This window comes from Pelobates fuscus, chromosome 10, assembly GCF_036172605.1.
Source record: "Pelobates fuscus isolate aPelFus1 chromosome 10, aPelFus1.pri, whole genome shotgun sequence".
Taxonomy (NCBI): domain Eukaryota; kingdom Metazoa; phylum Chordata; class Amphibia; order Anura; family Pelobatidae; genus Pelobates; species Pelobates fuscus.
In genome coordinates this window covers 144329876-144348757 of record NC_086326.1, presented here as the reverse complement: position 1 = coordinate 144348757, position 18882 = coordinate 144329876, and the positions used below count along the sequence as shown (strand labels likewise).

Here is an 18882-nt window from a genome sequence, read left to right as displayed (position 1 = left end):
ATACCTGGATAAGGTACAACTATCGAGGATTCCTCCGAATTTAGACGGGGCAAGTTGTTGATGCTATCGTAGTAGAACCTAAGGGTTTGAGACAGATGTAAATCTGAGTGGGCGTAATGCATGAGCGCACAGTGAGTTGACAAGTGTAACTTGTTGGCTGCCTGAGTTACCTCAAACAGAGAAAAAAAGTAAAATAAATACTATACCTGGATTAAAGGACAAGAAGCACGGTTTGAAATATAGAATGAGCGAACGGTTGGTACTAGTGTAGAATGGGAATCTGGATTTAAGGATAAGAACCACAGTTTTTTTATTGCAATTTAGCCGTACTATGTGGCAAAGTGCGATCTGTGGAGATCAAAGAGATGTATTTTTAACAGGGCAGAGATTAATTTGCACGTTTAAGGCATGGTAAAATATTGTGTAAATAGTAATTAATTGCAGGGAAGCTGTATGTTATACAGAATAAAACCGTAAGTACCATAAAAAACCACTAGGTGGCGATGTCAGTCTAATAAACTAGATCTGTGAACTGCTACACAAAATATATTGAAAAGTATGAATGAACGTTTGTGTAATACATATGTAATGCATAATATGGAAAACTGGCAAGACTTTCTTTCCCCCACACAGTAAAAGCATAGCCTCTTATAACAGTATGAGTTTGAAATTACATAGATACCCCTGGCATTAAATAACGTTTTTTACGGATTTTAAGACCGTGAGGGGGTGAGGGGGGTGTAGAACCCCCCAGACGGGTGTTTTGAAAGAGACCGTGGCGTGAGGGGAGCGTGGGTGGTCCCCGGTAAGATTTTTACTGTCATTAGTGTTCCGGGCCCCCGCTGAACCACCGAGCGATGTGGAGGGGACCGGAATGAGAGGACTCACGATTAGGAAGCAGAACACAGGGGATTCTGCCGGACCGCCGGTAGCACTGAGCAGGACTGCCGGTAGCACGGAGGATTCAGCCGTGCAGCTGATACAGGAGACGCCCGGACCGGAAATGACGCAAACGTGAAGACTCGCGAACCGGAGGTAGAACAAGGAACACTTGAACTCGAACGTCAGAGGTGAGTAGGGGCTGGGTGTTTAAGTAGGGGACTTACTCCTCCCACAAATGCAGGCCTAATGGCCTTTCTACATATAAAAAAAAAAAAAAGTATAAAGCGGTTTAAATTTGTTCTAACTGTATTTTGATATTATACATATATATTTAAATCAAAATACATTTAGAATAACCGAGGCCCCAACAGGGGACACGAAACAATCCCCCTACACGAGAGCGACCCTGCGGGAGTGGAACCGCACAAAAGGGAGACACGGCCTAACCTCATACCCAACCCCCCTATTACCACTCACGCACAACCCTGACTTTCCACCGGGACTAGACCCGAGAGCGTTTAAAGACCTAATCCAGGACCCATTACCCAGACTTAAACACGTACACACGACAGAAGGCATTAAAACACTCAAGGTTTTACGGGGAGACACGGAACACACCCTCCTAAAATACAAACAAATTCGGAGTTACATCACCTCACTCCCACAGGGACCGATATTAACACGGGCAACCACCACTTTTGAGAACCTTTGCCTAGACCCTAACCAACTGGCACATGGAGTTTCCATCTTATACACCCTACTACTAACACTCACACCAATAGAACAACCACGATCCATGGGGAAATGGGAGGCGGCACTGGGCCACACACTAGATAAAGGAGACTGGGAGAAAATATGCTCACACACCACTGTTCCAGCTTTAGCAAGACGCAAGAAATGGCCTATAAATTATTGACACACTAGTACTACACTCCCGCGTTACTACATGCACGAATGCCTTCAAACTCCCCTCAGTGTTGGCGATGCGGGGAGGAGAAGGGACGCTCCTACACATCTGGTGGGAGTGCAAAAAGATAGCCCCGTACTGGAAGGAAATACACAACATACTAGGGCAGTTCACAGACGACCCACCGCCATTCAGCCCAGCAGCCATGCTGCTACACCACACCAAAACCCCCAGAACAGCGTATAAGAAATTGCTCACAATTCACATACTGAATACAGCCAAAACAATTATACCACAGTTCTGGAAGCAACAGGTTACCCCTCCCCTTAAAGCCTGGTTCACACAAATGGAGGAACTGAGATCCCTAGAGGAACTCCATAACACTGCAATCGACACATTCCAAAAGTACCTTAACACCTGGACGCACTGGATTTTGCAGACAACCAAACCAGATTTCACTAACATGTTGCTGACCTCACCCTAAATCTAGAATAAAGACATCTCAAAATTAGAGAGGCAGGGGGATAACAGCTCTCTAACGTTGTGATACTCCCCGCAACCCCACCTTGCCAGTGCTGAGATCACCACCTTAAACCAAAACAGACACAGGAAGCCTAGGCACATAGACACTGCACACGCACAACCCAAACAGGGACTAACTAAGGGGGGTAACGACAAGACAGACACACTGACAACGGAACAGAAGGGATAAGAAGAAGTAATCACAAGACATACTCATAAGACATCCACCGGATCTCACGAGTCCCCGAGACGCTGAGAACTGGGTAACCTGAAAAATTAAAGGGTATAAGACTGACGTGGACTAACTGCCCCACCAAGAGGCAGACCAGTGGGTCTCTGGGCCTCGGCTGTTACGGGACCTTCCCTGACACACACCTTCACAACAAATGTAACAACACGCACATATCTTTAAACAGGAAAGACATAAGGGACCTGCGAGTCCGACGAAAATGCAGGCCTGCGAGCCCAAATGAATGTGCTATTGATACAAATCCTTAAACTGATACACGTTATATGCACCTGGAGACGTGCAAGTCTCACTGTTTATTGCACTGAAGAAAAAAAAAATTATATTCACAAAAAAAAAGAAAATAAACAGCAAACCCACAAAAAGAAAAGGGCGGGGAGAGAATGCCGAAATCCCAGTAATAAACTACCATTGCTATACTGGAAATGTGATTCAATAAGGGACCTGCGAGTCCTCAGATGCTTGGGGCATGTGTGCCCACATAATACCGTGATTTTCTATGACTATTGTTCTATCTCCTCTTATTTATATCAGGGACCTGCGAGCCCCGCACTGTATTTTCTGAATTTCTTGAAAATATGAAAATTACCGTTGATAAAACAATAAAAATTATATTCACAAAAAAAAAATAAAAAAATTTAGAATGACATTCTAAATAAATGTAACCCCTTAACGACCTAGTATGTCCGCTGCAAATAGGAGTCCTGGACTTGCCTGTACCGGTGATACGCGGCAATCATGGTTGGGGGGAGGGGGGAAGACTGTCGGAGACCCCAGCAGTCCCCCTGCAGCAGCTCCAGCCACTCCGGCCCTCTAGGGCCATGTGATCACCATGATCACATGGCCGCAATAGGAGTCTATGGAGCTGCTAAAAAGTAAAAAAAAAATAATAATAATAAAATATATTCTACATATATTATATATGTAGAATATATTATAAGATAATTAAAGTACTTTATAATATATATATTATATAATGCATATATATGATTTCATTATAAGTACTTTGAGATATATACACATATATCTCAAAATACACTTGTAATGAAATCATATATATATTATACAGATATAGGAAATAAAGTGTGTGTGTGTGTGTGTGTATATATATATATATGTATATATATATATATATATACATATATATATATATACACACACACACACTTTATATATATTTCTGATGAAAGCTCCATGTGGGGGCTGAAACTACATATATATTTAACTATTAACTACATCATTTGATTTTATTAATTATAATTTTGAAGGACCTGCCTGACAACCCAGGCAGACAGTCCAGAGAATTTAATTGGCAAGTAGAGATGTCCCGAACAGTTTGCCGGCGGACAGCTTGTTCGCGGTCACCGTGGCGGGCGAAAATATGCGATGTTTGGTCCGCCCCCCCTATTCGTCATCATTGAGTAAACTTTGACCCTGTACCTCACAGTCAGCAGACACATTCCAGCCAATCAGCAGCAGACCCTCCCTCCCAGACCCTCCCACCTCCATGACGAATAGGGGGCGGACCGAACATCGCATATGTTCGCCTGACGCGGCGACCGCGAACAAGCTATGTTCGCCGGCGAACAGTTCCCGGCGAACTGTTCAGGACATCTCTATTGGCAAGCCCTATATTTAACCCTGTAAATTTCCAAAACACCATAAAACCTTTACATGGGGGCTATTTTTTTACTCTGGAGACATCGCTGAACACAAATATGAGTGTTTTAAAAAGTAAAACTTGTCACGAAGATGAAACCACCATTAAAGTGCAGTTTTTGTGTAAAAAAAAAAAATGCAAAAACCAAATATGAACGCTAACTTTGGCAAGCGTTTGTGGCTAAGTGGCTGCTACAAAAGACTGGACATACCCCATTTTGAATACCCTGGATTGTCTACTTTTTTCAAATGGTATGCCATGCTGGGGTTAATTTTCATTCCAGGGCTGTCATGTGGTCTCAAAGGCAACATAAGCCAAGCAAACCAATCTGGCAAACATGGAAAAGCCATACATTTGACCCCTGTAAGTTTGCAAAAACCCATAAAAACCTGTACATTGGGGGCACTTTTGTACTAGGGTGATGTTGCTTAACACATATCGGGGTGTTCTTTGGCAGTAATACATAACAGGAGCAGAGTGTCACGATCGTATCCTGACAACTGATTTATCTTCATTTATTTATGTTCCTTTAAAAGAAGTTACAGCTCTCCACCACTAGTGGCCTCCCTAGCCACTTCAGTCCTCAGCTGCCTAGGACCAATTACTTCAGCTACAAAAGGCTACACCCAACTAACCTCATGGCCTTTACATTGAATTTAATGTTCTTATTGAAACACTTCATATCCTGGCTCCTGTGAACCTGCTTCAGACTTACCTTCAAACCTGCTCCTATCAATAACCTGCTCCACCCTTAAGTATACTTCAAACCAGCCCGCCTCTGTCACCAGCCCGCCTCTGTTACAACCCTACCTTGAAACTATAGATATTCTTTATTATTTGCAAGTATCCTGTTTTCTGGCATATTACCTAAGTTCTGTTTTGCCTCAAGTTTCATAATACGTCTAAAATCACTAATAAAGTACCTGAAGTCAACCCTGGCATAAGTCTCCTACCTGACCTGCACAAGATCATGACACTGAGAAACTAATCCTAAAGTACAATGTGTGTGAAAATAACACCAAAAAATGACTACCCAAAAGGCTGACAAAGACTGGTGGTAGAATTAGTGCATGGAATGTGTTAAAATGCCACCATTTGGGGGGGCGGAGCTTGACCACCAGCCTGAACAGACGCCATGCTTGCAGGCTCCTCCGAGCAACCTTACTAAAACGAGAATATCCCGAAAAGTAAAGCCCATCCAGCTCTCAAAAGCCAACAGGCACACTCCATAACGCCTTCTGAGGCGATAGATGCCTTTCTTTCTTCCATCGCACCAGCCTAGACGGAGGCGGAAAATCGGGGCCTACCCCGCGTTGACGCTCCCGAGCCTGGAGGCGCTCCTCTCCCAACAAGTAAGGGACGACTATCCCCAGACCTCACCGGCCACCCAGGCCCAAATGCCAGCAATGGGCCGTCGCTCGCAGAAAGCGGCGACTGACAGCAGAGACATCGGGACAATGTTACAGAGGCCCGCGCAGCCCAAACCCGCGCTCGCGGCAACCCCGCAGCCCGACTCCCGCACTTACCCAACTGAGCAGATGGGGCCCGAACGCCCGCTGGCCGCACAGCCGACAACACCTGCGGCCCACACCGACTCCACACCGACGACCAGACACGACCTGAAGGTCTTACTGGCTGACTTCCACAAGATCCTGGCAACGGAACTCGCCCCTATCAAACAGGATATGAAAGCCATTGCAGACCGAGTACAGGCCTCCGAGAGAGACATCTCGGACATACAATCGCACGTGTCAGAGCTCCAAAACTCGGTCCAACAAGTTTGGTCACAACAACGAGCAATGTCTGCACAGTTGACGGCTATGGAGGACCGCCAGCGCCGCACCAATATAAAAATAAGGGGTGTCCCAATGGCAATCTCCGCGGACGAACTACCACATTATGTCAGGCGCCTACTAGCCTCTATCCTGCCACATGCAGTGGCAAAAAAGCTGTCAATTGAGGGGATATACCGCCTACCTGGGTCAGCAAATGCAGCCACCAAAATGCCAAAAGACGTCATCCTCAGATGCCTCACTACACAAGACAAAATACAGATAATGGCAGCAGTCAAAGGCAAAACTCCGATAAACTTCGAAGAGGCCGCCCTGACATTCTATCAGGACTTAACAAAAGCAACCCTCCTGTGGCGAAAAACTTTCCAACCAGTGACAACCCAGCTCCGAACAGCAAACCTAAGCTACAGGTGGGGAGCAAACGGTTCCCTGACGGTGACCCGAAACGGAAGCCTGCACACACTCACCTCGATTGAAGAAGCTGCACCATTCCTGACAGCGTTGGACCTGGCACCCTTGGCGGCCAGTGAACCCCAGAGAACCCCCACTGCCGCGACCACTTGGAACCCAGAACGCATAGCATCATTCGTCCCGAGGTCCGAGAGCACACACGAGACGGAACCAGGAACAAGCACAAGAAGCGACCCGACATAGGGCTCTGGAGAACCGGACAGGGACTTACTTACCCAACACAACAGTCCCAAGTTCTCCCATGACACCACTTGATCAGGACTCAAGGCTCAGAACAATAGGTTCAGTTATTATGTGTTAACTTCCACTTCAGTGCTTCTCTCCCCTTTACTTTATTTCATCCACCAAGATTGCTCAATAAGGAAGAGCTAGCTAGCAACATGGCGCACAGCCCAGGGTCAGGGACACCACCATGACACTAACCCTCCCCGCAACAGGGAACGACCACTCCCACCACACATAACCCCATGGGCGACCCCAGAATCCTGCGCACACGCCGACCCCCGCCACTCCCTTGGTTAGGAGTGAACATACACAGCGCATAGACCCAGCCACGGCACATCATACGCACCCTCTCAGCCAACACAACAGCCATATTCTACCAAAGCCCACACTGCTACATGCGCTTATCGCTGCCTCACCTTGCAAACGTACACAGGCACACATGCCAAATATCCAGCTTAACACCCCTCCACCGGCACTCTAAACATGCTGAGAAATCACCCTTAGGTTAGCGTAGGAACTCCGTACGCCCGCATCACACAAGCTACCTAGACTTACACAAACTTGTAAAATTAAAAAATAAGTGCACGAACCAAATGCTAACCATCTAAACTCAAACAGCATGTTTTATACCTAATGTTTATCACTGTATTACACTGTGCACTGAAAAATAAAGAATTTAAAAAAAAAATGCCACCATTTGAAATACCCTAGGGTGTCTACTTTTCAAAAATATATGGTTTGATGGAGGTAAATTACATTGGCCGGCCAAAAAAACATCTCAAATAGGACATGGGTGCATGATGACCAGCTGTGAAAATTCCAAGTCGGAAAACTGGAATGCGCACCCTCCAAATAAGGTCTTTTAGCCCCCAGAGAACCCAACACACCTATACATGGGTGGTATCCCTGTACTCGGGAGATGAAGTTGAACACATATTGGGGTGTTCTTTGGCAGTAACCCTTAAAGTTCTCAGTACATGTATTCTTAAATTGCTATGGGTGTAAAAAATTTTTTTTAAAAAAATGGTTGCATGAAAAGGGTCAAAATAACCCAAGTTTAATACCTTAGGTTGTCTTCTTTTGAAAAAATGTATACATGTGAAGGGTAATTTAAAAAAAATAAAAATAAATAATTGGTTTGGAAATAGCAAAGGTGCTACTTGTGCTCATAGCCCTATAACTTCCCCCCCCCCCCCCCAAAAAAAAGCTAAGAACATGCTAACATTGGGTATTTCTAAACTCAGGACAAAATTTGGAAACCATTTAGCACAAGTGTTTTTTGGCGGTTGTAGATGCATAATAGATTTTGAGGGTCAAAGTTCCAAAAAGTGTTTTTTTTTTGTTTTTTTTTCATCATATTTTATAATTTTGTTTTGTAGTAAATTATAGGATTTGATGAAAAAATTGGTATCTTTAGAAAGGCCACTTAATGTCAAGAAAAAAAACTGTATATAATATGTGTGGTAGAGTGAATGAGTAAGAAGGAAATTACAGCTAAACACAAACCTGACCGCAGAAATGTAAAAAAAACACCTTGGTCCTTAACGGTAAGAAAATTGAAAAATGGTCTGGTCACTAAGGGGTTAAGTTAAAGTTATTTTGGTGCCTATGGTGTCCCTTTAATAGAAAATCTCAGAAATGAATTGGTTAATAAGAGAAACCATATACCTTACCTTCTAGGACAGGGCTTGACAAATTTGTTTGGAATCTAGGAGCCAGCTAAACAAGTTAGGAGTCAGTCATTTTCAACGAGAAAATGCAATGCTTAAAGGGACACTATAATCACCAGAACCACTACAGCTTGATGTCGTTGTTCTGGTGTCTATAGCCTGTCCCTGCAGGCATTTTAGTGTAAACACTGCCTTTTCTGTGAAAAGGCAGAATTTACATTGCTGCAGAGTAACACCTCTAGTAACAGTCACTCAGACGGTCACTAGAGAGTCCTGGGTAACTGCTGCACCACGTGCAGCACCCAGGTTCAGTATCTCCAAGCTCTGCATAGAGGTGCTGAATGTTCCTCGTAGAGATTCATTAATTTAATGCATCTCTATGAGGAGATGCAGATTAATACATTTGTTGTGCATGCACAAAATCCTCCCAATGCTTTCCTAAAGGAAAGCATTGGCTTAGCTGAGATCATAAAGATTGATAATCTCAGCCATGGGGAAACTGGCACGGTGCGAGAAAAAGGTGAGTAAAAACGATCACAGGGGGCAGGTACCTAAACGCACGCACAACACACTGACAGGCTCACATACACACTCACACTGAGAACAGGCTTGCACGCAAAAACTCTTGCCAGGCACACACACGCACACACACAGTCTCGACAGGCACACACACTCTTACGCTGAAAACAGGCGTTCACACACACACACACGCGCACACTGACAGGCTCACGCGCACACTGACAGGCTCACGCGCACACTGACAGGCTCACGCGCACACACACTGACAGGCTCACGCGCACACACACTGACAGGCTCAAGCGCACACACACACACTGACAGGCTCACGCGCACACACACACACTGACAGGCTCACGCGCACACACACACACTGACAGGCTCACGCGCACACACACACACTGACAGGCTCACGCGCACACACACACACTGACAGGCTCAGGCGCACACACACACACTGACAGACTCACGCACACACACACACACACACACACACTGACAGGCTCACGCGCACACACACCGACAGGCTCACGCGCACACACACACACTGACAGGCTCACGCGCACACACACACACACTGACAGGCTCACGCGCACACACACACTGACAGGCTCACGCGCACACACACACTGACAGGCTCACGCGCACACACACACTGACAGGCTCACGCGCACACACACACTGACAGGCTCACGCGCACACACACACTGACAGGCTCACGCGCACACACACACTGACAGGCTCACGCGCACACACACACTGACAGGCTCACGCGCACACACACACTGACAGGCTCACGCGCACACACACACTGACAGGCTCACGCGCACACACACACACTGACAGGCTCACGCGCACACACACACTGACAGGCTCACGCGCACACACACACACACTGACAGGCTCACGCGCACACACACACACACTGACAGGCTCACGCGCACACACACACACACACTGACAGGCTCGCACACACACACACACACACACTGACAGGCTCACACACACACACATACACTGACAGGCTCACGCACACACACACACACTGACAGGCTCACGCACACACACACACACTGACAGGCTCACGCACACACACTGACAGGCTCACGCACACACACTGACAGGCTCACGCACACACACTGACAGGCTCACGCACACACACTGACAGGCTCACGCACACACACTGACAGGCTCACGCACACACACTGACAGGCTCACGCACACACACTGACAGGCTCACGCACACACACTGACAGGCTCACGCACACACACTGACAGGCTCACGCACACACACACACACATACACTGACAGGCTCACACACACACACATACACTGACAGGCTCACACACACACTGACAGGCTCACACACACACTGACAGGTTCACACACACACTGACAGGTTCACACACACACTGACAGGTTCACACACACACTGACAGGTTCACACACACACTGACAGGCTCACGCGCACACACACACACACTGACAGGCTCACGCACACACACTGACAGGCTCACACACACACTGACAGGCTCACACACACACTGACAGGTTCACACACACACTGACAGGTTCACACACACACTGACAGGTTCACACACACACTGACAGGCTCACGCGCACACACACACACACTGACAGGCTCACGCACACACACCGACAGGCTCACGCACACACACCGACAGGCTCACGTACACACACTGACAGGCTCACGTACACACACTGACAGGCTCACGCACACACACACACACATACACTGACAGGCTCACACACACACTGACAGGCTCACACACACACTGACAGGTTCACACACACACTGACAGGTTCACACACACACTGACAGGCTCACGCGCACACTGACAGGCTCACGCGCACACACACACTGACAGGCTCACGCGCGCACACACACTGACAGGCTCAAGCGCGCACACACACACTGACAGGCTCAAGCGCGCACACACACACTGACAGGCTCACGCGCACACACACACTGACATGCTCACGCACACACACACACTGACAGGCTCACGCGCACACACACACACACTGACAGGCTCACGCACACACGCACACACACACTGACAGGCTCTCACACACACACACACACACACACACTGACAGGCTCACACACACACACTGACAGGCTCACACACACACACACACTGACAGGCTCACACACACACTGACAGGCTCACACACACACACACTGACAGGCTCACACACACACACACACACTGACAGGCTCACACACACACTGACAGGCTCACACACACACTGACAGGCTCACACACACACACACTGACAGGCTCACACACACATACAGACACTGACAGGCTCTCACACACACACACACACACACACACACACTGACAGGCTCACACACACACACTGACAGGCTCACACACACACACTGACAGGCTCACACACACACACACACTGACAGGCTCACACACACACACTGACAGGCTCACACACACACACACACACTGACAGGCTCACACACACACACACACTGACAGGCTCACACACACACACACTGACAGGCTCACACACACACACACACACACTGACAGGCTCACACACACACACACACACACACTGACAGGCTCACACACACACTGACAGGCTCTCACACACACAAACTGACAGGCTCTCACACACACAAACTGACAGGCTCTCACACACACAAACTGACAGGCTCTCACACACAAACTGACAGGCTCTCACACACACACACACACACACTGACAGGCTCTCGCACACACACTGACAGGCTCACGCACACACACTGACAGGCTCACGCACACACAAACTGAGACTCACGCACACACACAAACTGAGACTCACGCACACACACAAACTGAGACTCACGCACACACACACACTGACAGACTCACGCACACACACACACTGACAGACTCACGCACACACACACACACACTGACAGACTCACACACACACACACACACACTGACAGACTCACACACACACACACACACACACACTGACAGGCTCACACACACACACACACAGACAGACTCACACACACACACACACACACTGACAGACTCACACACACACACACACACACACTGACAGGCTCACACACACACACACACACACACACACACTGACAGGCTCACACACACACACACTGACAGGCTCACACACACACACTGAGGCTCACACACACACACTGACAGGCTCACACACACACACACTGACAGGCTCACACACACACACACTGACAGGCTCACACACACACACTGACAGGCTCACACACACACACTGACAGGCTCACACACACTGACAGGCTCACACACATACAAACTGACAGGCTCTCACACACACACACACACACACTGACAGGCTCACACACACACACACACTGACAGGCTCATGCACACACACACACTGACAGGCTCATGCACACACACACACTGACAGGCTCACGCACACACACACTGACAGGCTCACGCACACACACACTGACAGGCTCACGCACACACACACTGACAGGCTCACGCACACACACACTGACAGGCTCACGCACACACACACTGACAGGCTCACGCACACACACACACTGACAGGCTCACGCACACACACACACTGACAGGCTCACACACACACACACAAACTGACAGGCTCACACACACACACACAAACTGACAGACTCACGCACACACACACTGACAGGCTCACGCACACACACACTGACAGGCTCACGCACACACACATACCGAGACTCACGCACACATACTGAGACTCACGCACACACACACACACACACTGACAGGCTACACACACACACTGACAGGCTCACGCACACACACACTGACAGGCTCACGCACACACACTGACAGGCTCACGCACACACACTGACAGGCTCACGCACACACACACTGACAGGCTCACGCACACACACACTGACAGGCTCACGCACACACACACTGACAGGCTCACGCACACACACACTGACAGGCTCACGCACACACACACTGACAGGCTCACGCACACACACACTGACAGGCTCACGCACACACACACTGACAGGCTCACGCACACACACACTGACAGGCTCACGCACACACACACTGACAGGCTCACGCACACACACACTGACAGGCTCACACACACACACACTGACAGGCTCACACACACACACACTGACAGGCTCACACACACACACTGACAGGCTCACACACACACACACTGACAGGCTCACGCACACACACTGACAGGCTCACGCACACACACACTGACAGGTTCACACACACACACACACACTGACAGGTTCGCACACACACACACTGACAGGTTCGCACACACACACACTGACAGGCTCACGCACACACACACACACACTGACAGGCTCACGCACACACACACACACTGACAGGCTCACGCACACACACACACTGACAGGCTCACGCACACACACACACTGACAGGCTCACGCACACACACACACTGACAGGCTCACGCACACACACTGACAGGCTCACGCACACACACACACACTGACAGGCTCACGCACACACACACACACTGACAGGCTCACGCACACACACACACACACACTGACAGGCTCACGCACACACACACACTGACAGGCTCACGCACACACACACACTGACAGGCTCACGCACACACACACACACTGACAGGCTCACGCACACACACACACTGACAGGCTCACGCACACACACACACTGACAGGCTCACGCACACACACACACTGACAGGCTCACGCACACACACACACACACTGACAGGCTCACGCACACACACACTGACAGGCTCACGCACACACACACACTGACAGGCTCACGCACACACACACACACACACTGACAGGCTCACGCACACACACACACACTGACAGGCTCACACACACACACACACACACACTGACAGGCTCACGCACACACACACACTGACAGGCTCACGCACACACACACACTGACAGGCTCACGCACACACACACACACACTGACAGGCTCACGCACACACACACACACACTGACAGGCTCACGCACACACACACACACACTGACAGGCTCACGCACACACACACACTGACAGGCTCACGCACACACACACACTGACAGGCTCACGCACACACACACACTGACAGGCTCACGCACACACACACACACTGACAGGCTCACGCACACACACACACTGACAGGCTCACGCACACACACACTGACAGGCTCACGCACACACACACTGACAGGCTCACGCACACACACACTGACAGGCTCACGCACACACACACTGACAGGCTCACGCACACACACACTGACAGGCTCACGCACACACACACTGACAGGCTCACGCACACACACACTGACAGGCTCACGCACACACACACTGACAGGCTCACGCACACACACACTGACAGGCTCACGCACGCACACACACACTGACAGGCTCACGCACGCACACACACTGACAGGCTCACGCACGCACACACACTGACAGGCTCACGCACGCACACACACTGACAGGCTCACGCACGCACACACACTGACAGGCTCACGCACGCACACACACTGACAGGCTCACGCATGCACACACACTGACAGGCTCACGCACACACACTGACAGGCTCACGCACACACACTGACAGGCTCACGCACACACACTGACAGGCTCACGCACGCACACACACTGACAGGCTCACGCATGCACACACACTGACAGGCTCACGCACACACACACACTGACAGGCTCACACACACACACACTTGTTTTAATTGAAACCCACTCAGCCTCCCTACCTTTGGGAGAGCTGAGAGGGTCTTTCCTGGGGTCCAGTGGGGCTGCACTCTTCCTGTGTGCGAGGGAGCAGTACTCTGCCTGCAGCTGCTCTCTGCTCCCTCGCGCTCTGTAATGATGCCGTAATTATGTCATATTTCGGCTCCCGGCATCATTACACTGCGCGAGGGAGCAGAGAGCAGCTGCAGTACTGCTCCCTTGCGCGTCGCGCTCAATGCTCCCGCGGCGCGGCAGCCCACCTCCATGTTCCCGCGGGCAGCAGCCCGCCTCCATGCTCCTCTGGGCGGCCGCATCCCAGGCACCAGGGCAAAAATTTTAGTCGCCATGACGACCTGGCGCCTGGGATTTATCAAGCCCTGTTCTAGGAAGTACCCTTTATCCAGAGCTTCAACAGTTTTTTCTTCTTCCAATCGTTTTTCATGTTTAAGCCAAGATATGTATAATAAAGAAGTGCCTCTATTCACATGGTATACCCATTTCAATTTCCAAAACTTGGCAACTCAACATAAGGAGAGTTTTGCCTTTTAGCCATTTTTGTAAATCAGAGAGAATACTGGCACAATATTTCCATCCTAGAGACACAAAACAATGCTTACCGTTCTCTGGTGATTCAGGCCAAATAGTCCGGAGCAACGTTACAGTCTCTTGTGATTTTTGCAGTGTGGATTCCGACAGTTTTAAGATACTGTCCATCGCTGATTCTCCTGTATTTACAAAGATTATTTTAAGGACTTCATGCAAACAAATATGTAATTTAAAGTTCTTAAAAAAGTACACAAAAATAGAGGAGTGGACAGACAGAATGTAAAACTGGATGCACAGCCTTCTGGATGTCGAAAATCATACAAGTCCTGTGTTAGCAGGTTCACACCCAAAGCACAGCAAAAAACTATTTCCCTTTAAAGTGCACAGGAAAAGACTCACCATTCTTCGGTGATCCAGGTCCAGCGGTGATGGGGTATGAGAAAGTCTCCTGTGGATCTGATGCATAATGCCTTTCATTGCGGTCTATTGCTAAATCTCCATCTACAAAACACGTCTTACATGAAATCTGAAGTAGATCAAATGGGGGAGTAAATAGGATTAACACAAGCTCATAATGAGGACCACTATTTCCTTATTAATTCTCAACAACTTCCGGTTAAGTGAATAAAAACTACTCTGTCTCAGCCACAGTCTGGAATGCTGCAGAGAGGGACAGACAATTAAGACAAGTCTTTCGCTGAATTATGATAACTCAGCATGCGGAAGCACTACCTGTCTGTGATTCGTCCATATCAGGTGTGTTTTATCCTTCATAGAGCGGATATGGACAGCACCTGAAGATACATACACTTCATTTCGTTGCTTCCAGATCAACATCTCTGTTTAAATACGTTTTTTTCCTCCCATATTTCCATAAACATGGTTTAAAATGTTATGTCAGGGGGCGGGGCCAAGCCAGCGAGCAGAGTGGTCGCATGCAAGCAGTGCTCCTGTCTAACGAGCCATAAAACTGCCGATAATCGCCAAATCCGAGCAGCAAACCAAAACCGGGAAGCACTAACTGAGCTATGTGTGACCTGGTGACAAGCCTGATACCTGACTTAAGCACCTTGGAGACTGGGAGCTTGAGCTGGTCAAACGCGGCCTAGAGGTGAGGGGACTGGGGGGAGGCAGCCGTTCTCCCCGGCACTGCATCGGAAGGGCAGCCACACAAACACAAAGCCTGACGGAATACCTGCCTGCTAAAGCCCCAAGATAGAGCCCCATCAACGGCGTGAAGAGCGCGAACTCCGGCAAAATGGCCGCCGCAACACACGCCCGACCCACAGAGAGGCCTGACCTCCTCGCCAAATTCGACATGCTATTTGCAAAATTCTGGGAGAAGGTGGCACTTAAGGAGCAGCAAGCCCAGATAAACAAACCTACTAACCACATTCCCACGGTGGGGCTGGCAAGCATCCAACAAGGGTGCACACTCCCTCCGGCAGCCAGAGTCCAAAAATGGCGCAGAAAGAGAAGAGGCCACATAAGAGGACGCAACCCAGCATGAAAGAAAGACCCAGCTAAAAGCGGTATCCCATCGCAACAGAGACCCTGCAAGATCCAGCCTACCCCCTAGGCAAGGGCCAAAGAGCCTCCGGAATAGACACTCTACCCCACGCTGGGACCGGGCGTTGCTGAGGGAGCTAAGACATCACCCATCGCACAGCACTCCCCACCACTATCCAGAAGCGGGCTCCCGACATCAGCGGGTAAACCACACCAGCATACCGACACCTAGAGACTGTCCCAGAGCACTGAGCCGTGGCATCGGCTGAAGTCACCATATTACACATGGTGCGGCACCCGCAATATTTGGAACATATCTCCATGTGCTGCACTCCTGGATCAGAGCTAAGGAGGCTACTAATCCAATTGAATTTAACCTGATGGCATGTTACACCATAACCAATGTACTAATTACTTGTTCCTACCTATCCACACACACACCTCACAACACATTGGAGTAGCCCAGGGGCTTACACCACCACACCACCAGTCACACTGTAGCCTGCTCACCCGGAGAGCCATTCACTCTATATATCCACACTACGCTATGATAGGTACACAAAAACAGTGTGCGGCGCATGTACAAGACCCACAGATCTTTGAGAAATACATACACAATCAGTGGATATGTGATAGTAATAAAGGAGATAAATACCCCAATATCATTCAATCTTTAAGGGTCATAAGCATTTGCCAGATCCTGTATAAAAACTGGTTCAAGTGGTGTCACTTTAAGATGTAATGTCTCAAACTTGATCTTGAAATTACTCCCAGGGATGAAGCTTGGTCCTCAGAGCAGAAGAATTATGGAGCAAGCAAACATCAAATTAGAAGAGTAAAAAAAATCACATTTAATACAAATAAATAAATAAAACCTTATATTGAGGTCTTGCAAAATCAGCATAAACATCAGCACAACGCAATGAGTAATCTCATCTTCCTCAGGTACAGTTCACAATATCACAAATTGTACATACATTTAGAAGCCTTTTGGCGTGGAAAAAAACAGGTATTTAGGACCCGCCCCCTTTGCCATCAGACCAATCAACAAAAACCAGATATCTCTTTCGCCGCCTACGACTTCCGGGTCTATGCGTTCCACCGCTTTTCACTTCCTGTATCGCATGCGTTCCAAAATGCGTTCCACGATATGCACTTCCTGTTTCACTTGCGGTCCATTATTCTTAACGGAGGAGATTTAGTTGAGGGCTTTGATAGTCCTTAAGCTCAGGGGGTCAGAATATCAAGGTATATATGTACACAAGTGTATACATACATACAAAAAATATATTTAAAAAAGAAAAATGGATAAAAAGAGAACGTTAGTAATAACCACAACCTTCTAAACTAATAAAATAAGCTTACATATAAGTAAGATTACAGACATATATTTAATATATATATATATATATATATATATAAAAATTAGATATAATTGTACATATCAAAATCAATGTTTAAGCCATGTGGAGAGAGGGTTTCCAACTCAAAGATCCATTTCATTTCTGTTCTATTTAAGATCTTGAGGTGGTCCCCCCCTCTCCAAGGCTTCTGAATCTTTTGGATCCCCCCAAAATTTAAACATTTGATATCACCATTGTGTTTTTGATGAACATGTGCAGACACTGAATGGTTAAGAACTCCCTTTTGTACATTTCTAAGATGTTCACAGATTCTGAATTTTAAGGGCCTAGTAGTACGCCCTATATACTGCAATCCGCATATACATGTTAGTAAGTAAATAATAATACTTGAATTGCAGGTTATGAAATCTTTGACTACATATTCCTTTTTTTGTCTTATTAGAAATAAATTTCTCGGTTTTCCGATCTACAATCTTACTCATATTGCATGCTCTACAATTCCCACAATTAAAGAACCCTTGTAATTTTCTCCCATGTAGATCATTGTCTCTAAGGTTTTTTTTTCAGGGATATAGCTCCTTGTCAGGATATCTTTAAAATTGTTAGCACCTCTATAAACTACTCTCGGCTTTTCTCCTATATATTCACTAAGGTCTTCATTTTGCTTGAGGATATACCAATGTTTTTTTTAGACTTTGTGAAAAATGACTTTGTGAACTTAAATCACAAATAAAAGACACTTGTTTATCTTGTGTGGATTCCTCTTTTTTCTTTTTATACATTAACAAGTCTTTTCTAGGTTT

General features: G+C 47.9%; 1 protein-coding gene across 4 annotated transcripts in view; it reads right to left on the bottom strand.

The window, feature by feature from the left end:
• LOC134575179 (oocyte zinc finger protein XlCOF7.1-like) overlaps positions 1-18882 on the bottom strand; it is a 115070-nt gene that overhangs the window by 23182 nt on the left and 73006 nt on the right. For all 4 annotated transcript variants that reach the window (XM_063434407.1, XM_063434408.1, XM_063434409.1 and 1 more), the window contains 2 exons: positions 15606-15707; positions 15278-15385 (listed from right to left, as the gene is read on the bottom strand). In XM_063434407.1, the coding sequence (XP_063290477.1) occupies positions 15278-15385; positions 15606-15707 (210 nt within the window). The remainder of the gene's footprint in view (positions 1-15277; positions 15386-15605; positions 15708-18882) is intronic.